The sequence below is a fragment of the Dipodomys merriami genome, unplaced genomic scaffold (genome assembly GCF_024711535.1).
Source record: "Dipodomys merriami isolate MVZ:Mamm:240054 unplaced genomic scaffold, mDipMer1.0.p SCAF_63, whole genome shotgun sequence".
In the NCBI taxonomy this organism is placed as follows: domain Eukaryota; kingdom Metazoa; phylum Chordata; class Mammalia; order Rodentia; family Heteromyidae; genus Dipodomys; species Dipodomys merriami.
Genome location: NW_027206213.1, coordinates 7,311,192 through 7,335,511, shown reverse-complemented (window position 1 = coordinate 7,335,511; position 24,320 = coordinate 7,311,192). Strand labels below are relative to the sequence as shown.

Below are 24,320 nucleotides of genomic sequence, written 5' to 3'. Positions count from 1 at the left end.
CTGAACCCAGGCCTTGCGCATGCCGGGCGGGCACCCTTCTGCTGGGCTAAACCCCCAGCCCCTCTATCAGAAATTTTAATTTTTGTTCTTCAACTCTTACCTGTATTCCACTGTTCCAACAAAATTATATCCAAAGCCAGGCACCAGTGGCTCATGTCTGTAATCCTAGCTGCACAGAAGGACAAGATCTGAGGATCAAAGTTTGAAACCAGGCCAGGCAGGAAAGCCTGTAAGACTCTTACCTCCACTAAACTACCATATAAAACTAGAAGTGGCATGTGTGCCCTTGTGCGTGCATGAACACTCTCTCTATATATATATATATAGTTAGGTACAGATAGATATCTATGTGTATCTATATAGATATATATCTATCTACGTACATAGATATAATATGCACTGGTGATGCTAAAACATTTTATTGATCACTTACCATACCTCTTTGGAATAAAATAGAAAAAACTGAAATACTATTTATTTTGTATAAATAGTTTTGTTTTTGGTTGTTTTTTTTTTTTTTTTTTGCCAGTCCTGGGGGTTTGAACTCAAGGGTCTGACACTGTCCCTGAGCTTCTTTGGCTCAAGACTAGTACTCTACCACTTGAGCCACATTGCCACTTCCACATTTTCTGTTTATGTGGTACTACAGAAACAAACCAAGGGGGCTGGGAAGGTGGCTCAGTGGTAGAGCGCTTGCCTTGCATGCCTGAGGCCCTGGGTTCAATTCCCCAGCACCACGTAAGCAAGAAAAAGAGAAAAAAGCCGGAAGTGGTGCTGTGGCTCAAGTGGTAGAGTGCTAGCCTTGAGCTGAAGAGCTGAAGGACAGTGCCCAGGCCCAGAGTTCAGGCCCCACAACCGGACCCAAAAAAAAAAAAAAGAAAAGAAACAAACCAAGGGCTTCATGCATTCTACCACTAAGCCACATTCCCAGCCCCATATTTCTATCAATTCCAGGAAATGGAAACTTTTTTGGTCGTTAGTGATGGTAGTGTTTGTTCTTGCTTTTGGGGTTGTTTCTGTCTTTTGAGGGGGTCTGCAAAAATTGAAAAAAGGTGAACAAATGTAGATACAGCACTTAGTAGACAATATATAGAAAATGAACTATGCAACTTATAGGCAGAGAAAGGGGAGAAGTGAAAGGGTGTCACTGAACAATAAGAAATGTATTCACGCTGAGCACCAGTGGCTCATACCTGTAATCCTAGTTACTCAGGAGGTGGAGATCTGAGGATCGAGGTTCAAAGCCAGCCCGGGCAGGAAAGTCCGTGAGACTCTTATCTCCAATAAACCACTAGAAAACCGGAAGTGGTGCTGTGGCTTAAGTGGTAGAGTGCTCACCTTGAGCTGAAGAGCACAGGGACAGCGCCCAAGCCCAGAGTTTCAGCCCCATGACAAAGAAAAAGAAAAAGAACGAGAAAAAAAATTGTACTCACTACCTGACTTATGAAATGGTACTCCATCTGTATAACACATTAATTAAAATTACACTGAAAAAAATTCCAGGAAATCGAAACATGTTTTGTTGTTACTGATGGTGGTCGTTTTTTGTTGTTTTGTCTTCTTTTTTGAAGTGGAGGGGGCAAAGGGGAACAGAAATGGGGTAGTGTGGTATTCAGTATACACTATGTAAAAAAATGAACTCTTCAACTTGTGGGCAGGGATGTGAGGGCAAAACTGTAGGAAAATGAAGGAAGGAGTGACATTGTCCAAGAATTGTACTCACACCTGGGAGCAAGTGGCTCACACATGTGGAGATACCAAATGAGGACTGAGGTTCGAAGCCAACCCAGGCAGAAAAATCCCCATGAGACTTGTATCTCCAGCTAACAACTCCAAAAGTGGAGTGGTGGCTCACTGACAAAGTGCTATCCTTGAGCAAAAGGGCTCAAGGACAGCACTTAGGCCCTGAGTTCAAACCCCACAACCAACCAAAAAGAAAAAAAATGTATTTTTTATGTGACTTATGGAATTGTAACCCCTCTGTACAATCTTTTTTTTTTTTTTTGTGAAAATACTGTACAGAGGAGTCACAATTACATGGGCAAGATAATGAGTACATTTCTTATCAAGCATTGTAGCCTCCTCCTTTGTTTCCCCTTCCCTTCCCTTCCCATCCTCCCCTTCTGTACAATCTTAATAATAGAGTCATTTAAAAACTAACCACTGTCTAATAATAGTAAAATAATTTTTAAAAATTAAAAGAAAAAGGTATCATAAATTGCTGAGGGAAAAATAACCTGTAGGAAAGAGAATAGTTATTTAACATTCCTTTTTTGTTTTGGCAGTACTGGCGTTTGAATTCAGAACTTCACACTTACTAGGCAGGTACTCTATCACTGAGGCATATATCCAGCCCTTTTGAGATGGAGTCTTTGTTTTGTCTGGGCCATGATCTTCCTATTTTTTGCTCCCCACCATAGCTTGGATGGCAGGATTGTATCCTCCTGACTAGCTATTTGAACTTTGCCCAGCTGTAACATGGAATCTTTTTTTTTGAGAGTCTCACTATGTAACTATGTAACTAGCCCACATTGGCCTAGAACTACTCTATTCTTCAGCTTCCTGAATGCTTACAGTAGTATGCTACTTGGTTTATTGTTTATTCTAATTTTTTAATTACAAATTTTACTGTGTTACAATTTTCCTGTGGTGTTGGAGATGGAACCCGGACCTTGTATATTTGAGCATACTAGGCAGGTGTTCCACCAGTGGATTACATCTCCAAATTGTTTTCTTCTTCTGGGGTGGGAGTATATAGTAGTGTTGAAACTCAGGATTTTATGCTTGCTAGGCATGAATATTTTTGTTTTTAAATTAATGCCAATATAGTCAGGAGTAGGTGGCTCAAACCTATTATCCTATGTACTCAGGAGGCTTGAGATATGAGGATCTAGGTTCAAAGCCAGACCAACTCAGCACCCATGCCAAATCAAGCCCCAGGCCAAGCTAGGGAGTGTACACATGCATATGCACACATGCACACACACACACAGAGCCAATATATGGCTAAGTATTTTGTGTTTGGGAAGGAGGGAGCTGCCCATAGATTTTAAGTCAGGGCCTAGGCTCTCTGCCTTTTGTCCTCAAGGATAGTGCTCTACCACTTGAACCACACAGCTCTACCTCAGTAGTTTATTGTAAAGGCTCACTTTCTTGCCCAGGCGTCTTTAAACCATGAACTTCTGATCTCAGCCTTCTGAGTAGCTAAGTTACAGGCATGAATCACCCAGCTGTATTAAAGCTATGATATAGAACGAGCTGTGGCTCAAGTGCTGGGGCACTCGACTTGAAAGAAAAAGCTAAGGGACAGAGCTAGACCAAATTCAAGCCCCAGTACCAGAAAAATTGTTTTAAGAAACTGGAGCCTCATTGTGGTCAAGTTCCACTGCCAGAATTTCTGCACCAAAAGTACACCTGTGGCACTGGTTAATCCACAGCTGTCATACATTTCTATTTCAAAATAAGCTAACCTAAGTTACAAAAATGTTCATTTACAGGCATTGGGCTGAAGATTTAGTGCAGTTGGCAGAGCATTGTCACAGCATATATGAGGTTTTCGGTTTGACTCCTAGTTCCAAAGAAAAGCCACTGTAGTTCAGAGGCTATTGAATAGAGAAGTCAAGGCACCAAGAACCTTGCTGGCAGTGAGCCTTTTTAGTTTGATTCAATAGAGAATCTTCTCCTGCTTCCTTCTCCCACCTTTACTCTAAGGTACAAGGGTGTGCTTAAGGATTATTGTATTTTTAAGGGGTAACTGAACTTTTGGCTAATAGTACACCACTTGAGACTCCAGCCCTGTTTTGTGTCAGTGCTGAGATTTGAACTCAGGATATGGACAGTCTCCAGAGCTTTTGTGCTCTAGTACATTGCTCTACCATTTTGAGCCATAAAGCCACTTCTGGCTTTTGGGGTAATTGGTTAAGTCTTAGGGGATTTCTGCAATCATCCTCGGACCTGAGTCTCCCCAGTAGCTAGGATTACAGGCCTGAGCCCCAGTCCTGCTTTTGGCTAGTTACTTAAGACTTTTCCCTTTGTGTTGGCTTAGAACTGCACAATCCTCCAGGTCATCAAGCTTGTTGAATACTATACCTAAGAGTTTTGTGAATTAGGAACATATGTAAGAGTTCCATATACCTGTCATTGTTCTAAACCTATTGTGTAGTTTGTTACACTATCTGTAATCAGAATTAAACCAGAGGATAAGATATGGTTATTGGCAATCTACAGAGATGAAAAGCCTTTCACCTCCAAGGACTATTTGGCCTGTGATAGTATATACTGTTAATGTTTGTGTTGCTTTAAAACAAACAAACAAAAAAGTCCTAAATTGAATTCTGAATCCTACCTGAAGCTGCTTGGCAAAGCTAGGCCAAATAGAGGGATTTATTTGTCCTATAGGTAGGACCCTATAGGTACAACCCACCTACCCCAAGAATTAGAATATTCTGAGGAACATGTTCACTTTATACAACCATTAGCTCTTTAGAAACATTACTTGAAGTCAGGTGCTGGTGGCTCACACCTGTAATCCTAGCTACTCAGGAGACCAAGATCTGAAGATTGTGGTTGGAAGCCAGTCCCATCAGGACAGTCCATGTGACTCTACCTCTAACAAACTGCTCAGAAAAAGCTGAAAGTGAAGCTGTGGCTCACATGATAAGAGCACTAGCCTTGAGCAAAAGCTCAGGGACAGCACCAAAAAAAAACAAAAAGGGCAAGGAATGTGGCTCTGTGGTAGAGTGCTTGCCTCGCTCGCATGCATAAGGCCCTGGGTTCGATTCCTCGGCACCACATAAGCAGAAAAAGGCTGGAAGTGGTGCTGTGGCTCAAGTGCTAAGAGTGTTAGCCTTGAGCTGAAGAGCTGAGTAACAGCGCCCAGGCCCATGACCAAGGATCAAACTTCATTTAAAAATGTATCCATGGAGCGGCCGCAGTGGCTCACACCTATAATCCTCACTATTCAGGAGGCTGAGATCTAAGGATGGAGGTTCAAAGTCAGCCCAGGCAGGACAATCTGCAAGACTCCAATTAATTGATCTCCAATTAATAACCAGAAAACTGGAAGTGGTGCTGTGGCTCAAGTAGTAGAGCACTTGCCTTGAGCTGAAGAGCTGAGGGACAGTGAGTAGGCCCAGAGTTCAAGTCCCATGACCGACAAAAAAAATTTTTTTCCATAGTTAAACACAATCTCTCATTAATACAAAATAATTCTGAGCCAATAAAGGGAAAATAAATGTAAACCAAGTTTATTTTGCTTTTTAAGTAGTGTTCTTAAAGCACTACAGCTTGGTAAACAATGTAAATTAGTATAAGTCATCTCAAAAGCCAGAGTTTTATTTTGTTTTTTTTTAATGAGTTGTTAAAAAGATGCAGCCTATTCTAACAGGATAAATATTTTTAACCATTTCACTTTGAGTTAATGAAGGCTCACAAATGAGCAACACTCCTCATTGAGGAAAACAAAAAGCTGTTGTCGACAAGCGACAGCACACACACACAAAAACAAAAAGAACTCTGTAAAAATAACTAACCATGTTCCCATATTTTTGAAGTCGCTTTACAATGGGATGATATGCACATGATCTTGCTGCAAATTTGCCGTACAGACTTGTAATACATGTACTCTAGACAGACAATCCAGTCCAAGAGGTGCTAACTTCAGACAATGCAGCACTGTAATCCTTTTATTTGTTTTACTCATTGCTTTTTCTTCTAGACTGAAAATCAGGCTAGAGAAAATACTCCCTAATTAAAACTGGTATTGTTTCCAAGAAAAATTGTGTAATTCTGCTTTAGAATTTACAAGAATATGTTCAAATTGAATTTGCTTCTTCCCCCTAGCCCTGCCACAAAATGGGCATGAAGTAAAAGTTTAAAAAATGCCTTAATTTTTTTCAACTTCATGCAAACTAAAGATGACCAAAACAAAAGCTTAAACAATGGAAGGATATTTCACAGAAAATCTTATACAAAAAACACATAAGAAAAAGGGCCACTAGGTGACATTTTAATTTACAAATTGGCATCATTTTGGTCGACAAATATCCAGATGCTATTTTCTTCTGCAAACAAGTGCTGCAGAGAAAAAATACCCAGCATGACTTCATATTTTAATCACACATTTCTTCTGGAATTTCATGTGGATTAAGTATGCCAGGGACAGACATTTGAAGTTTATGTTTCTCTTCTTGAGCCTGTCGAAGAGCTGTTTCTCTTTCTTCCAAAAACAGATCAGATGTGTCTTCACCTGCGAACTCCTATGAAAATAGACAGTTCAAATGTTAATATAAAAGCTTTCATTAAGCCTTTGTGGGTGAAAAAAACTAGTAATAAACATTTAGTCATTTACAAATTTACAAAGAAACAAATTATTCATAAGCCAGCCTTTAAATTACTGCACCAAACTTGAGGTGGGGGACTAAGTTACCAAAGAGGCATGGTGTGATCACATATATGCCTGCACACACATATAAAAAGTTATTGAGGCCTCATTTCAACCAATAAAATGTGGGCATTGTTTATGTGCCTCTCATACCAGTTATATGTAAGGTCTAAGTAGGATTGTCATTAGGCTGATTCAGACAAAACCAGACTAAACAACTAAAGCCAACAGGGGCTGGAAACTTGGCTCAGATGGCAGAACCTACACAACAGAGGTCAACCAATTGCTCCTCTGTTCTAAATCCTTGGGTTGGGGATGTTGCCTAATGGTAAAGTGCTTACTACTTACTACATACAAGGCCCTCAACTTACTCACCAGCAACACAAAAAGCCAGCAAAAAGTGTTACTTGAATTATATAATAGAAAGAAGAGTGCGGCATAACTTTGAAAGTAAGAGGCAAGTAAGCTGCTTAAACCGGGGAGTTTGATCCCAGAAAGGGCAACATGACCCTGTCAAACAAATGTCAGTCAGGTATAGTCATGTGACCTGTAGTTCAAGGCCAGTCTGGGTTACAAAACACCAATACTTAGGGAGCTAATTCTATAGCTGAGTGCTTACATAGCATGTACAAGGCCATGGGTTCAAAACAATACCTGAAAATCTAAGCCTAGCAATTTCAATCACAGCACTGCAATGTACACTTAAATAATCTACAATTATATTAACAAGATTCCAAGGGCTGGTGGTGTGGCTGAAATGTCAAAGCACATGCCTGACATGTGCAAAGCCCTTATTTAAAACCCAGCAATAACCAAAAAAAAAAACAGCAAGCAAATAAAAACAAACACAAACTGCCTAAGTCTTCAAAACAGCACCCTCTTCATGGCCTCATCCTATCTTCTTTCTTGTCTTAATTCAATGTTTAATTCAATGTCTTAATCCAATATTAACTCTTCATTAATGGGTCTCATACTTTGATCTCTAACACTATACATTATTTTGAAATGAACTGATTTATACTGCAAATCAAATGACTAAGTTTATTCCCTTTTCCTGCCTCCATTGGATTCCAACTGTGATTCTCAAATCTTATCCCCTGCCCCCCCCTTCCCCCCAGTAAACTAGGATTACCAGTGTGAGATGCCAGCCACCCAGCTCAAATGACTAGTACTGATAAAATTAAATGTTTACACTTAGACTTATTATTTTTACTCCTGCAAAAAATAGATACCTTTATTTGTACTAAGAAATCCCTCAGATGTTCCTTGAAAGCAGGAATATCTTGATTTAAGCTGAAAAGCCCAGTCACAAAGAGTTTTACTTGAGCACTGCAAATCAAAACACAAAGATTAATCATCCTTAAAAACTGAACATTTAGTTGTTTTAAAAGTTTTGATCCCAGAACACCGAAGTAGCAATTTTTAAATTTAAATAATGTGTTTAAAAATTATTTACTCTTGTAGATGAGGGAATGCAGACTTAAGAAGATTAGCCACATATTCCTGAATAAACATTTGGTTGTTAACTGGATTTCCAGGATTTAATGGTGTACTTATTTTTCCTTCTTCAACCAAATTAAACATATATGCAAGAATCGACGCATGCATTGTTAAACCTGTTGGTGAGAAGAAAATTAATAATCCTAATATGAAATTTAACAATTTAGGATACTTGATATTTCAATTGTTTTAAATCCTTACCAGCAGTATGTGAGGTGTCTGTTACAACAGAAAAGATATGCTGAAGAATATCACAAAAATAAGTCTGATAGAAACTCTGAGCTGCAGCTTCTTCTTGTGCAACATTTTGTAAGAGTGTATAAAGTATCTGTAAGCCTAAAAAAGTTACAAAGATAATTAGACTGATAAACATTCACTAAAGTATTCTCATAATCTGACTCAAAACTTTTATATGAGCCTTTAATTCGGTGTCCTCACTCCACTTTCTTCTATTAGGCTGATGTTCAACCATCTGAACCAGTCCTCCAGTCCAACCTTTTGCTGATCTATAGGAGACTGGAGTCTTGAAGACTTCTGCCGGGGCAGGCTTCAATCCCCCATCCTCCAGATCTAAGAATCTAGTTAGGATTACAAGTTGTATCCTATTGGCCTTTTTTGATTAGGACCAATTAATAACCTAAATCTTGAATAAGTTATGGAATACACCTACAATCAATGCCAGTTTAAAAGCTAAGTAATTTATAGCCATTACACTACCCTCCTATTACTATTTCTGAAACTTTAGGCTAAACATATATGTATGCTCCCAAACATGCTTTTGTATTGCATTATTATTAACACGTTTTCATTGTTACTACAATTGTACTGGAATGTTCCTTTATATCTATCCCTTGTTGATTCAGTGCTATAAAGGAAAGTATATAGGGGACAAAGGAACAATCATTTGAGGATATGGAACTTTAGTAATGTCTGCCCATCTTGAATTAATAAGATTTTTCTTTTTTTTTAAAAAAAATATATTTTATTTGTAAATGGTGATCTCCACAAATCAATTCTGCTTTTTTGCTTATGTGGTGCTGAGGAATCGAACCCAGGGCCTTGAGCATGCAAGGCAAGTGCTCTACCACTGAGCCACCTTCCCAGCCCCAATAAGACTTTTCTTAGGGTTGGACATACATCTCAGTAGAGTGCTGGCCAGTGAGTGAAAGAGTTAGGTACTGAGTTTGAGTCCTGATCTTGGACCATTAAAAAAAAAAAAAAAAATATATATATATATATATATATATATATATAATAGAGAGAGAGAGAGATTGATTCTATTTTGCCTAGGGACCTGCTCTAGAACACTTGACTTTTAGACATCCACATATAATTCATTTATTCAAAACCATTATAAAAGAAATTATATCAACCAATTTATAAGTGTACAACTACTAATGTGTATATATATAGTAGTTCCCCCCCTTCCTATTAGAGAAGGATACGTTCCAAAGCCCCTTGTAAGATCCTAAAATGGAGGACAATATTGAACCAACACATATCTATAAGTTTATAAAGTAGTCACAGGAAAAAAATGATTAACAATAATTGACACAACCAATACTGAAATGCTGGAGCCATAGTTGATTTCATAGAGATATCTAACAAGAAAATAAGTGAGAAGAGGGGTTGAGTTGGGAGGAATGGGAGAATGATGAACGAGCCAATATTGACTAAGAAGAATTATATTTAAACTGATTTGTTGAATGGTAATCCCTTTGTATAACTATGTAAAGATAACAAAGACAAATACAGCATACAAGTCCAGAATAAATAGACTAGGCAAAAGGGATACATTATGTCTGAGATTTAAGCATGCTACTCAGAATGGTGAAGAATTTTTTTTTGGGGGGGGAGGGGGGGTCCGGTTGTGGGGCCTGAACTCTGGGCCTGGGCACTGTCCCTTGGCTCTTCAGCTCAAGGCTAGCGCTCTACCACTTGAGCTACAGTGCCACTTCCAGCTTTTTTCTTTTTGCTTATGTGGTGCTGAGGAATCGAACCCAGGGCCTCATGCATGCAAGGCAAGCGCTCTACCACTGAGCTACCTTCCCAGCCCAAGAATTTTTTAATTCTGAGTTTTCCATTAATATATTAGGACCCTGGTTGACTCCAAATAACTAAAACCTCAGAATGAATGAATAGATGAGAAAGGGACCTATTACATAGTTTTTGAGTAGGCTAACAAAAAAAAGTATACCTATTCTATATACTTACTATTCTATATACTTACCTGTATCAGCAACATTCCTCATAGTATGTTTGAAAGCCCAGATAATAGAATCCAAAACAAGTTTAAACTGTGCAGGTGGAATAGCTAAGAAGGCTGGGAAACAATGAGAATTGACAGCCTGAAGTAGTAAAAAAAAGTTCGTTCTGTGTTCAGGATATTCTTCAAAATCCTAAAAAATGGTAAGAACAAATATCTAAATGGCTTACTCATGCTAAATGGGAGGAAAGAGGCAAATTTTAATTTAGTACAAACAAGAATCCCACAAGACAATCATTTCAAAGGTAAGCTCAAACTTTTCAAGATGAAAGTACAATGTATTACACATGAATGACCAAATGGAAAAAATGCAAAAAACAAAAAGCTAGCTGTCAATGGCTCACACCTTTAATCTTTTGTTGGTTTTTTTTTGGGGGGGGTCCGGTAGTGGGGCCTGAACTCTGGGCCTGGGCACTGTCCCTCAGCTCTTAAGCTCAAGGCTAGTGCTCTACCACTTGAACCACCGCACCACTTCCGGCTTTTTTCTTTTTGCTTATGTGGTGCTGAGGAATCGAACCCAGGGCCTCATGCATGCAAGCACTCTACCACTGAGCCACCTTGCCAGCCCCACATCTTTAATCTTAATCAGCCAGGAAGCTGAGACCTGAGGATCCCAGTTCCAAGCCAGATGGGGCAGACAAATCCAGTTCAACCCCATTAAAAGTGGAAGTATGATTTAAGTGGTAGAGTGCCAGCTTTGATTAAAAAGTCAAGACTCAGTAGTCACACACACACACACACCAATCCAAAACCAAAAATAACACAAAACTGAAGATTACTTCTCTATCTAGTATTTAATAACTGATAGCTAATATTAATCTTAAGTTCAGTAATATATAGTAATAAATTCAGATCATTTATACTTTAAAAGAATAGAGGCTATACCATAGAATTTACCACTATACAAATCACATGTAAATCACTTACCTTATTTATCATATTCAATGTGCACTCAAAAACAGCATCAAATATTTGAGGTATTTCAGCTGTTATATGTCCCCCTAACTTGTTGACAATAATGGCCATAGTACTAAGTACTTCTGGTTCTCTAGCAGCTGGGACATTTCTCTGGTAATCAATGAGAACTGCATCCAACAGAGGAGGAACAAAATTTTCAGCTACCTGTTTAAAAATAAAATTGTCAAAGGTCTAAATTTCATAATATAAACAACTAGGGGATTCTGTGTTTCTAAGATTTAGGTGGATAATCCTTAGTAAATGGGAAAAATACACTTTTATAAGGTTGAAGCTTTTAAAAAAAATTTTGTTATTATAAAGGTGATGGAGGGGCTGGGAAGGTGGCTCAGTAGTAGAGCACTTGCCTTGCATGTATGAGGCAAAAAAAGCTGGAAGTAATGCTATGGCTCAAGTGGTAGAGCATTGGCTTTGAGCTGAGGGACAGCACCCAGGCCCCACAACCAAAAACAACAAAAAAAGGAGATGGGAAGAGGGATTACAGTTACATATATTAGGTAAAAGAGTACATTTCGTAGCCAGGTGCTGGTGACTCACACCTGTAATCCAAGTTATTCAGGAGGCTAAGAACTGAAGATTGTGATTCAAAGCAGTCTGTAACGTTTTGTGTTTGTTTCCTAGTAATGGGACTTGAACACGGTCAGCTCTTCAGCTCAAGGCGAGAACTCTACCATTTGAGCCACAGCACCACTTTTGGCTTTCTGGTGGTCAACTGGAGTTAAGAGTCTCACAGACGGACTTTCCTGCTCCAGCTGGCTTTGAACCTTGATCCTCAGATCTTAGCCTCATGAGTAGCTAAGATTACAGGCATGAGTCACCAGCACCCAGCTCATAAGACTCTTAACTCTAACTTACAACCAGAACCTGAAGTAGAGCTGTGGCTAGTGGTAGAGAGCTAGCCTTGAGCAAAATAGCTCAGGAATAGTGCCCTGGCCTTGAGTTCAACAGGAACAAAAAAAGGAAAAAAAAAATACATTTTTTAAAAAAAACAGGTCACCTTTTCCCTCACTTTCTCCCCGTTTTCCCCCCATCCACAAATTGTTCATTTTCAAGTGTCTAGTGAGTACCACTGCTGCATTCATTCACTTTGTCCCTCTATTTCTATGCCCCCCCTTATCCTGCCCAAAGACAGATAAACAAGACAAAAAGAAAAAAAACCTTTTGTTTCCATTTCCTGAAGTTCATTTCAATAACTATTATCTCTGAGTTGAAGCAGGAAAATACACACTATAATTGAGAAAGGTCACACACACAGCATAGTTCAAATACATTCTCACCTAAAATTGAGTGGCTCCAAGAAAAAGCAATTCCATACCAAGTAATAATATGTTAAATTATGACCCAAAGAAAAAAACAAAAGAGGATTGTTGGCATGCTGTTCAGTTGTAAGAATAACTGTCAATTTCTTAAATGGATATTGTAAAGAACCAAGAATCCACCTAACCAGTGGACAAAATCTTCATGATTTTTAATATAATGAATACTACTGGTAAAGTTTTAAAATTAATAGTTGTTGTCAGTCATGGGGCTTTAACTCAAGAACTAGGTGCTGCCCTTGAGCTGTTTTTACGCAAGGCTAGTGGTCTACTACTTTGAGCCACATTGCCACTTCTGGGTTTCTGGTAGTTAAGTGGACATAGAGTCTCCGAACTTTCTGCCAAGGCTGGCTTTGAACCAGTCCTTCAGATCTTTTGAGCAGCTAGGCTTACAGGCATGAGCAAATTGGTAAAATGTTTATCAAACAAAAATAATGTCAAGCTAGGTGCCTCAGTAGCTCATGCCTATAATCCTAGCTCCTCAGAACACTGAGATCTAAGGATTTTGATTCAAAGCCAGCCAAGACAAGGAAAGTCCATGAGACTCTGAAGCCCCAGTTAACCACAAGAAAACTGGAAGTGACATTTTGGCTCAAGTGGTAGAGTGCTTGCCTTGACCTGAAGAGCACATGGACAGCACCCAGGCCCAGAGTTCAAGCTCCATGACCAACAAAAAGAAAAAAAATAACAATGTCAATCCTAGACCTTCTACAAAGAAAAATTTAAAATTATACAAGTTTGAGCTGAGGATGTAATTCCAATCATAGATCATGTGCCTAGAACTTTTTTTGTTTTTTTGCCAGTCTTGGGACCTGAACTCTAGGTCTGGGTGCTGTCCCTCAGCTCTTCAACTTAAGGCTAGAGCTCTACCATTTGAGCCCAGTACCACTTCCAGGTTTTTCTGCTTATGTGGTGCTAAGGAATGGAACCCAGGTCTCATGCATGCAAGGCAAGCACTCTAACCACTGAGCTACTTTCAATGCTGCTGTGCCTAGAACTTTCAAGAGGTCATGGGTTTGGTTCTGGCACGCTGTGGGACAAAACAGAAGTAAAATTCTTTTTTTTTAATTTAATTTTAATTTTTATTTTTTGTGAACATACTGTACAGAGGGGTTACAATTACATGGGCAAGATAATGAGTACATTTCTTTTTTTTTTTGTCGGTCGTGGGGCTTGAACTCTGGGCCTGGGCGCTGTCCCTCAGCTCTTCAGCTCAAGGCGAGCGCTCTACCACTTGAGCTACAGCGCCACTTCCCGTTTTCTGGTGGTTTATTGGAGATAGGAGTCTCACGGTCTCTCCTGCCCGGGCTGGCTTTGAACCGCGATCCTCAGATCTCAGCCTCCTGAGTAGCTAGGATTACAGGCGTGAGCCACCAGCGCCCGGCTATGAGTACATTTCTTATCAAGCATTGCAGCCTCCTCCTCGAAGTAAAAATCTTATTTCCCAACAGCAATGACAATAGGATTAGATTTTTATTCTTTGTAATTTCCCAAGGCTCAAGTTATGGCAAAGACATGAAAATAATACTTAATATTATTTAAATAATACTTAAATGTATGGACTGGGAAGGTGGCTCACTGGTAGAGTGATTGCCTTGCATGCATGAAGCTCTGGGTTCAATTCCTCAGCACCACATAAGCAGAAAAGGCTGGAAGTGGAGCTGTGGCTCAAGTGGTAGACCGCTAGACTTGAGTAGAAGAGCTGAGGGACAGCGCTCAGGCCTAATTCAGGCTCTACGACCAACCAAAAAAAAGTAATTTATACCTTTCCCAAGTTGAAATGGTTTTAGTTTATGAAAACTATGTCCCTTTCTGGAATCAGAACAAAAGACTTAGAAAAAAACTTATTTTTTTGGTCAGTCAATCTGAGGCTTTACAGGATTCTGGGTGCTGTCCCTGAGCTATTTTTTAGCTCAAAGGTAGTACATTAACACTTGGTCTACCACTCCACTTCTAACAATCTTCAGATCTGAGTAGCTAGGATTACAGGTGTGAATCGGCAAAATCCAAGACTTATCTCGGATTTGGCAAAAAGCTAAAAGTGGAGGTGTGGATCAAGTGGTAGAGTGCCAGTCAGAAGTATGAGCTCAAGATCCCAGTTCAAGCCCAAGTAGTGTCATCAGCCAAAAAAAGTGCCATATCACTACCCACAATAGTGTGTAACAAAGTTTTGGAAAATGGAATATAAGTATTTCAGCATGAAAGTAATCCAACAGTGCTGAAATTTGCAAAATCAGTATAGATACTTCATATTCTATAGAATGACTATTATCAAAGAACAAGAATACAAAACATTATTTCACTTACCATCTGTGGATCATTGGATCGACTCACCCAACCAGATATTAACTTTAATGTTTCCCTTTTTACTGTTCGCATACTCCTAATCAATGGTTGCTTTGTAACCATTTCACCTAAAACAATTGAGTAGATCTAATTTAATCATTAACATACAACTGTTACTAGGTATATTGCAGTCACAACTAGATTTTTATAGAATTTATCAGAAAAAATAAGTTTTAGACTAATGGGGGAGAGACAAAGAATAGAGGTTCTGGGTTTTTTTAAGGGTCCAGTCATGGGGCCTGGGCACTGTCCCTCAGCTCTTCAGCCCAAGGCTAGCGCTCTACCACTTGAGCCACAGCGCCACTTCTGGCTTTTTTCTTTTTGCTTATGTGGTGCTGAGGAATCAAACCCAGGGCCTCAGGCATGAAGGCAAACGCTCTACCACTGAGCCACCTTCCCAGCCTAGAGGTTCTGTTTCTGATAAGCAATCACTCTACAATGAGTTCAGTTATACTTCATCCTTCTTGTCCCAAGACTAATTTTTTTTTAAAGTCAGTCCTGGGGCTTGAACTTTGGACCCAGGAGCTGTCCCTGTCTTCAGCTCAAGGCAAGTGCTCTACCACTTGAACCATAGTGCCACTTCTAGTTTTCAGGTGGTTTATTGGAGATAAGAGGCTCAGGGACTTAACTTGCCCTAGCTGTTTTCGAATCACAATCTTCAGATCTCAGCCTCTGAGAAGCTAAGATTGCACGAATGAGCCACTGTCACCCAGTCTAAGACTAACCTTTAAAGAAAAAAAGTTATTACAGTTGTTTAGAGGCTGCCTTAGATACCTGACACTTGGGAATTCCAGTTTTAAATGTTTAAGAATCACTGAAATTATGAGCTACATCAATGAAGACAGAACTGATGGTATATAGAATTCTATCATTTTCAGAATCACCTACCGTTAGCTTGGATAGCTGCAGAAATATTTTCACTGAGGCACTTATATACATTAAGCATATCTAAATAAATTCTTCCAAGCTGAATTACAAAGGGATGTCCAACAGCTTTGCAAGCTCTCACATTTGTTTTTAAGATGCTACCGAGCTGCTTGACTGTTTCTGGATCTTTCAGTATGTCCACATTCTGCAGGAGAAAAAAAATACAATTTATACCATGAGAATTATCCATGTAATTATTAAGACAGAAACAATGAGCAGGGCCCTTGGTGGCTCACGCCTGTAATCCTAGCTACTCAGGAGACTGAGATCTGAGGATCACGGTTCAAAGCAAGCCTGGGCAGGAAAGTCCGTGAGACTCTTATCTCCAATAAACCACTAGAAAACCGGAAGTGGCACTGTGGTTCCAAGCAGTAGAGCGCTGGCCTTGAGCTGAAGAGCACAGAGACAGTGCCCAGGCCCAAAGTTCAAGCCCCACAACCGACCAAAACGAATGCCATTTTTATCCCAAACTACTGTCCTACTTCCAGTACTAAATGATAAAAACAAATACCAAATCCACCTTTAAGGTTGGGTTGTAACTCAGTAGGAGAGCATGAGCTTTGCATGTAAATCCTAGCCATCAATCCTCAGTACCATAAACAAAGGAATGATACGTTCTAAGAACAAAATGATATATTATCATTTTAAGATCAAAATATGAAAAAAGAATCAACAAAACCTTCAATGTTTTAATTGTGCAAGATCACACATAAAAAGCACATATAAGCCGGGCGCTGGTGGCTCACGCCTGTAATCCTAGCTACTCAGGAGGCTGAGATCTGAGGATCACAGTTCAAAGCCATCATCCCTGGCAGAAAAGTCTGCGTGAGACTCTTATCTCCAATAAACCCCTAGAAAACCGGAAGTAGTGCTGTGGCTGAAGTGGTAGAGCACTGGCCTTGAGCTGAAGAGCTGAGACAGCGCCCAAGTTCAGAGTTCAAGCCCCACGACCAAAAAAAAAAAAAAAAAAAAAAAAGCACGTATGAATGAGGGCATAATTTCACAAGTATTAAGATCATTCAGGCACTGGTAGTGGCTTATACATGCAATCCTAGCTAGTAAAGAGGTAGACAGTGTAAGGCTCTTCACAAAATGTGAGATCATATCTCAAAAATTATGAGAAGCTGGGAATGTGGCTTAGTGGTAGAGTGCTTGCCTAACATACATGAGGCCCTGAGTTCAATTCCTCATTACCACATACACATAAAAAGTCGGAAAGTGGCACTGTGGCTAAAGTGGTAGAGGGCTAGCCTTGAGCAATATTTGCTCAGGGACAGTGCTCAGGCACTGAGTTCAAGCCCCAGGACTGAGGGGGAAAAAATTATTAAAATAAAAAGGGCTGAAGAAACATGCTGTTAAGCATAGTTCATAGATAGCAAGAACAAAACTGACAGCCGGCGTTGGTGGCTCACACCTGTAATCTTAGATACTCAGGAGGCTGAGATTTGAGGATCACAGCTCAAAGCCAGCCTGGACAGTTAAGTCTGTGAGACACTTATCTCCAACAAACCACTAAGAAACGAGAAGTGGCACTGTGGCTAAGTGATAGAGCACTCGCCTTGAGCGGAAGAGCACAGGGATAGTACCCAAGCCACATGACCAACCACCACAACCACAACAACAAACTGAGCTCAAAACTCAATACCATTGGGAAAGGATGGAAAGGGAAACAAAGAGGAGGCAACAATGCTTGATAAGAAATGTACTCATGGGGCTGGGAAGATGGCTCAGTGGTAAAGCGCTTGCCTTGCATACCTGAGGCCCTGGGTTCGATTCCTCAGTACCACATAAAACAAAATGAAAAAAGCCGGAAGTGGTGCTGTGGCTCAAGTGGTAGTGTTAGCCTTGAGCTGAAAAGCTGAGGGACAGCGCTCAGGCCCAGAGTTCAGGCCCCACGACCAGACCCCGCCCCCCCCCCAAAAATGTACTCATGGCTGGGAAGGTAGCTCAGTGGTAGAGCGCTTGCCTTGCATGCATGAAGCCCTGGGTTCGATTCCTCAGCACCACATAAGCAGAAAAATAAAAAGCCGGAAGTAGCGCTGTGGCTCAAGTGGTAGAGTGCCTGCCTTGAGCTGAAGAGCTGAGGGACAGCACCCAGGACTAGCCTTCAGGCCCCATGACCAGACGCCCCCTCCCCCAAAAAAAGAAATGTACTCATTACCTTGCCCATGTAATTGTAACCCTTCTGTATAGTATTTTCACAATTTAAAAAAAAATTCAATACCATAAAAAAATTCTTTTGAGCTCCAACAGCCCCACCAAACACATACAAACTCAAAATACTGAAATCATAACTACTATTCAACTTCTTTAGAACTTAATAAAAAAAATAACTTACTTTGGTTGCCTGCTGGATTATACTATCCCACACTTGATTAGGGAGTAGCATGTATTTTTCTATCAAATGTTCTTGGACTGTTTGGTCTGTCTGTGCACCAATCATGTATCCCACAGCTTCATAAAATGTATGAACCTATTTTTAAAAGACATATTTTAACTTTCACACACACACACACATATATATATATATTTATAAATCTTAAAATACTATAATTGATGTAGGCTAAAAGCCTAATTAATAAACTTATATAAGTTGTTGGCTTATTATTAAAATTTCTCCCAGAAACACTTGAATGGTACAACAATATGGCACTCTATTGCCATTAGTATATCTACCTTAATGCTGGCTTTATGTATCACATACCTGCTGAGGCTGAAGATCACAAATTATAGTGTTAATGTTGTTTAAAATCTCATCAATAAACGGCATCACTTCTCCAACCTGAACCTGAACGAAATGCCTGCGGCATTTTTGAGCTATTTTGATGAAAGTATCACAAGCCATGTCCTGCACTCCATCATGGGTCTCTAACAAAACAAAAATGTATGTATTTTTTTTTACAGAATTTAACACAATTTAAAAAACAAAAATTGAAAGAAGAAATTTACCATGCATGAATTCAAACAGCTTGTTAACTACTGTCTTCAAAAACTTCCAGTGAGCTCTTAAAAATCTTGGATATTGACCTACTATGTACATGATATTTGATGCAATAATTGCTTTATTATCTTTGCCTCTTTTCTGTTCACATAATCCTAATAGATCCTGCAAAAGGAAACAAATTTAGGCTTTACATCATAAAAAATTTCTACCTAATGCTATTTCTTACATATTTGTCACATACCTTTATAACAGTAACAAGAAACCGTTTTTCATCCTCTTCATGCATTGCTCCACTAATGGAGCCTATTGCCCAACATAACGTATTCAAATTCTTCCAAGACCACTCTGTACCATTCACTTGATTGTGAAGTTTCTCAGTCATTATTCTTTCTGTATCTACATAATCCAGATGAGTAAGGTAAACTACAAAAAAGGAAAGATGCCAAATATTACCAAGCATAACAATGTGTCACAAAAACTTTTTTACTGAAGGTTAACAGTGTATTATTAATAAACATTGCTACTACAAGATTTAGACAAATATCACTAAGCCTAAGAAGTATTTCCACTTATGAATATGTGCAGAAAGGTACAGGTTAAATTAACAGTATTTTCTAACTTACCTAATGTCTCTCTCATATTCTTATACAAATTTATGGAATCTGTATCTTTCATGAATTCTCTCACTACTTCTCCCTGATCGTTTTCTACAACCAGTACTTCCTCTGGTTTAGCCATTCGACTAACCATCAATAAACGAACCTATTCATAAATAAAACAATCAAGAAAAATCTGTTAGACATTTGCAACTGCAGGATTCAGAGAAGATACTTATGGTATACACTTAAATTTTTACCATACTAAACCAAAATCATTCTCACAAAAATAAACTATTAAAAAACTTTTTGTCTGTATGTGTGCCAGTACTGATGTCTGAACTCCCAGACTCATGCTCTTGACTTTTATTTTTCACTCAAGACCAGTATTCTACCCCATGTAGTAGACCTCTACTTTCTGATTGTTTTTGGTGCCCTTACTGAGGCCTAGATCCTGTTCCTTAGCCTTTTCCTTCATGGCTGGTACTCTACCACTAGGGTCACTGCTTCACTTCTGGATCTTTGTTAATTGGAGTTAAGAGTCAAATGGACTTTCTTGCTTGTGCTGGGTCTGAATGCAATTCTCAGCCTTCAGCTTCTACGTGAGCTAGAATTAGAAGTACTATCCAGTGGTGCCTGGCTAACTTCTCTATTTTGCTGGTTAATTGCAGAATTGCTACCCAGGTTGACTTTAATCCTCAGATCTCAACATTATCCTAAGTATTTAAAGAGTATAAGGCACTGCCACCCTGCTAAACTATCAAGGAAACATTTTTTTTTGGGGGGGGGGGGGGGGGGTCCGGTCGTGGGGCCTGAACTCTGGGCCTGGGCGCTGTCCCTCAGCTCTTCAGCTCAAGGCGAGTGCTCTACCACTTGAGCTACAGAGCCACTTCCGGTTTTCTGGTGGTTTATTGGAGATAGGAGTCTCACGGTCTCTCCTGCCCGGGCTGGCTTTGAACCGTGATCCTCAGATCTCAGCCTCCTGAGTAGCTAGGATTACAGGCGTGAGCCACCAGCGCCTGGCAAGGAAAATTTTAATGTAACTTTGCAACGCTTTTTTTTTAAACCGTATTTTACAGCAGTTTCCTATGTCTCATTCTCAGATTGATTCAGTTGGTTGGCTGAGGTCATTGTGATAATGATGCTGGCACAGGGACCATACCTTGAGATCTACAGCTCTTAAACTAGTGTACATATTCATCACTTGTTGAGAAGTTGCCTGGTACCTTTTACAGTTTATTAGTCGAAAGAACATTAGTGAAAGCATTTTTACTTAGCTCAAAATTAAAGCAATAGAAAAATTAAACCACTTTTCTATTGTCACCTTTGATAACACGGGTAAATACAGCTGCCTCCTGGGAGGAACATCAAAATGCTGACTTCCAGAGAGCAATGGAGAAGCAGATGTAGAAAATGGGCTCTCTCTATAGAGTTCAGCTGCCAGATGATTCCAGTATTCAAGACAAATCTTAAAGATTTCAGTTTCTTCCACTTCAGATACCAACAACATATAATGAAGGGCCTACATATAAAATCAATGACATTAAGTAGTTGTTAACACACTGTAACCAATTCCAAACTCCCTCTTACCATTCTATTCTCGCTTGAGATAGCACGTTAATATGTAGCTCAAAATGACTTCAAATTAGCTATTTTCCTGCTATTCTACTAGGAGTACAGATGTGTACTACTATCCTGACCTTGCTTTTTGAGATATGGCAGGCAGGAACGACTCAATACATTGTTTTTTTAAAGTAAAGATAACTTTATAAACCTATTTATTATTTTTTTTGTCAGTCATGGGCTTGAACTCTGGACCTTGGCACTGTCCCTCAGCTCTTCAGCTCAAGGTAAGTACTCTACCACTTGTACCACAGTACCACTTCTGTTTTTCTGGTGTCAACTGGAGATAAAAATCTCATGTCCTGCCGGGCGCGGGTGGCTCAAAGCCAGCCCGGGCAGGAATTCCATGCGACTTTTATCTGCAATAAACCACCAGAAAACTGGAAGTGGTACTGTGGCTCAAGCGGTAGAGCGCTTGCCTTGAGCTGAAGAGTTGAGGGATAGCGCCCAAGCCCAGAGTTCAAGCACCAAAACCGACAAAAAAAAAACAAAAAACAAAAAACAACTCATGTCCTTTCCTGCTGGGACTGACTTCGAACTGGAGGCTGACCTCAGCCTCCTCAGTAGCCAGGATTACAGGTGTCAACACCTGGCATTGAATCTAATTTTAAGACAGTGTCTCACACTCTGTGGCCCACAGTGGCTTTAAAATTTCTACCTTTCTGGGGGGGGTGGGGGGAGGCTGGGAAGGGATGGGAAGGGTAAACAAAGGAGGAGGCTGCAATGCTTGGTAAGAAATGTACGCATTATCCTGCCCATGTAATTGTAACTCCTCTGTACAGTATCTTCACAAATAAAATTAAATTAAATTTTAAAAAAATTTCTATCTTTCTTCACACACTTACTGTTCACAGAAGTTTGTCACCAAGTCGTTAAAAATCTAAGTTTGATTGTAAATGTTTAGTCTTAGCTTTATAGAAAACACAAAAGCAAGTAATGGCTTATAATGCACAAGAAAAAGTAAGAAATCTCAAAGCTTTATACATTTTTGAAGGCACATGTTTAGAGCTGCTTTTTTATAATGTATCAATTTTCAGGTACCAAGAATGCACAAAGTTTACCTCCATGAGTGTTTCCCTGAGATTGAGTCTTTTCTCTATAAGTTGACCGTGTTCTTTCAGAAAGGTGCAGAGAAATAAACTGAGATTTTGAATGAAGTTCTGTTCATCATCTTTTCCATTTGAGTATGCAAGTCGAATATTAGTATTTAAGGGAAGCATCTGTGAAGTTAAAATTCACTATTAGTTTCTATCATATAAACCTAACAAAAGAAATTATTTTAAGCTTTTAAGATTCCAAAATCAATATTTTTTTTTGGAGGGGGGGGGTGAGTCCTGGGACTTGAACTCAGGGCCTGGGCATTGTCTCTGAGCATCTTTTCCTCAAGGATAGCACACTACCACTTCAGCTACTGCACCACTGCCAGCCTTTTCTGTTTATGTGGTTCTGAGGAAGCGAACCCAGGGCTTCAAGCACTACCAATAAGCCATTTCCAGCCCCCACCAAGTCTCTTATACCGGTTTGTTTTATTATAACCTGGACTGATTCTTTCTCTCTTTTTTTCACATCACATAGGTAATGTGCCCACAAGGTCCCAGGGAGGCACATGTCACACAGGCATGTGAGGACCCAATCATCACACTCACATTTATAAACCTTTCAACTCCCTGATAAGTGACACTGAAAATGCAAAGTCAATCCACTGATTAAAAAATAGTAATATAGCATTAGAATTTTTTCCTAATCACTTCTGATAACTAGTCATGCTGGTGCGGAATTTTTCAGACAAAATATCACCAATCTGAGGCTTCACTAGCAATCCAAAAAAGCACACTGAGGGGCAGTTTTCACAGTAGTTCCCACATTTCTAATATATTTCAAAAAATTTTTGGAATTTCTTAATAATTACAAATTTCCTAAAATAATCAGATTATGGCCAATCTGTGCTAAAACAATGCAACCTGACCCCAACATTTTCAAAGGCACTAAAATTTTCAGAATACTGGTATATTACCTGTTTTAGCTGCATCATTGTCAGTGTAAATAGTGTTACAAATTGTTCTTCATATTGGCTTACACTCACACCAGCAATCTCAGTGAGGCACTTTAGAGAAACATTTCGAAACATTGGAACATTCAGGAACTGTTTGCAAAAAAGGGGAAAAAACATAACATTAAATGACACAAAATATTTGAAGTTAACATAGGGGAAGTTGGTGCTATCAGAACACAAGGATACATAACACAGATAAGTGATACATTACTTTTTGCACATGAACTCAGACACATACTTTGTTTGACTTTATAATCTACCAATGTATACTAAATGCCTTTGGGGAATTGTTATTGTTATTATAAAGGAGATGTACAAAGTGTTACAGCTATATTAGTCAGGTCGAGGACATTTCTTTTTGTACAAGATCATGCTTTCCTTTGTTCTCGTCCCAGTTTTTCCCTCCCATCCCCAACCACAGCTGTATAGTTCATTTTCAACATAGTGTCTCATGAGTATCACTGCCGTATTAAATGTTCACCCTTTCTCACTCCATTTCTGTGCCCTCCTTACTCTCCCAAAGACAGGCAGTAACAGCAACACAGAGAAAATTCCATTTCCTGGAATTCACTTCAATACTGATTTATATGATCAGATGCACATGGGTACTCTGCCTTTGTATTCTACAGCTCAGAGTATCCTCCTTTATCTCACTGTGTGAAAATGAATTAGCTTTACTCTTTGTAGTAATGGGCATTGAATTCAAGACTTTAAGTGCTCTATTACTTGAACCATACCCCAACTCCTTTTGTTTCTATCCTTTTTTTTTTTTTTTGCCAGTCCTTCATCTAGAAAGTAAGAGCCTACATGCTGTTTTATGTTTAAGACTAGCACTCTACTACTTGAGCCATAGTTCTACTTCTAGATTTTTTCCCCATAATTGGAAATCAGTCTTATGAACTTTCCTACTAAGGTTAGAGTCAAACTGTGATCCTCAATCTCAGCTTCCTGGGTAGCTAGGATTACAGTATGAACCAACTGTGCCTAGCTTGTACTTTCTGTTGTTGTTTGTCAATCCTGGGGTTTGAACTCAAGGGCCTGGAGCACTGTCCCTGAACCTCTTTTTACTCTAGCACTCTACCACTCTGAGCAACAATGCCACTTTAAGTTTTCTGGTAGACTGGCTTAGAACCATGATCCTCAGATCTCAGCCTCCTGAGTAGCGAGGATTATAAGCATGAGCTACCAGGACCCAGCTGTACTTTTTATAAAATGGTATCTCATTTAACTTTACCCAGGCTCATCATAGATCTAGCGATCCTCCTTGCCCCTACACCTATCAAAGACCACCATCCAGCTACAATATGCTTTCTTCTGATGGTGTCCAATCATCTGAAAAGCAAAGTTACTTACTACAAACTTCTGCCTGACCTACTATATGACTTTCAAGAA

The 24,320-nt window shown here is 39.5% G+C and overlaps 1 protein-coding gene and 1 non-coding gene across 3 annotated transcripts in view; both read right to left on the bottom strand.

The window, feature by feature from the left end:
• Positions 1–5,221: 5,221 nt before the first annotated feature.
• LOC138815267 (exportin-1) overlaps positions 5,222–24,320 on the bottom strand; it is a 56,099-nt gene continuing 37,000 nt past the window's right edge. For both annotated transcript variants that reach the window (XM_070004562.1, XM_070004563.1), the window contains 16 exons: positions 22,890–23,018; positions 21,937–22,095; positions 20,577–20,774; positions 19,280–19,418; positions 18,898–19,079; positions 18,662–18,818; positions 18,417–18,580; positions 18,051–18,185; positions 15,674–15,857; positions 14,747–14,853; positions 11,076–11,270; positions 10,113–10,281; positions 8,084–8,218; positions 7,839–7,998; positions 7,615–7,711; positions 5,222–6,257 (listed from right to left, as the gene is read on the bottom strand). In XM_070004562.1, coding sequence (XP_069860663.1) covers positions 6,111–6,257; positions 7,615–7,711; positions 7,839–7,998; positions 8,084–8,218; positions 10,113–10,281; positions 11,076–11,270; positions 14,747–14,853; positions 15,674–15,857; positions 18,051–18,185; positions 18,417–18,580; positions 18,662–18,818; positions 18,898–19,079; positions 19,280–19,418; positions 20,577–20,774; positions 21,937–22,095; positions 22,890–23,018 — 2,457 coding nt within the window. In that variant the 3' untranslated portion in view covers positions 5,222–6,110. The remainder of the gene's footprint in view (positions 6,258–7,614; positions 7,712–7,838; positions 7,999–8,083; positions 8,219–10,112; positions 10,282–11,075; positions 11,271–14,746; positions 14,854–15,673; positions 15,858–18,050; positions 18,186–18,416; positions 18,581–18,661; positions 18,819–18,897; positions 19,080–19,279; positions 19,419–20,576; positions 20,775–21,936; positions 22,096–22,889; positions 23,019–24,320) is intronic.
• On the bottom strand, positions 22,441–22,547 carry LOC138815279 (small nucleolar RNA U13). The gene has a single exon (XR_011368250.1). It is a non-coding gene; the product is annotated as a small nucleolar RNA U13 (small nucleolar RNA).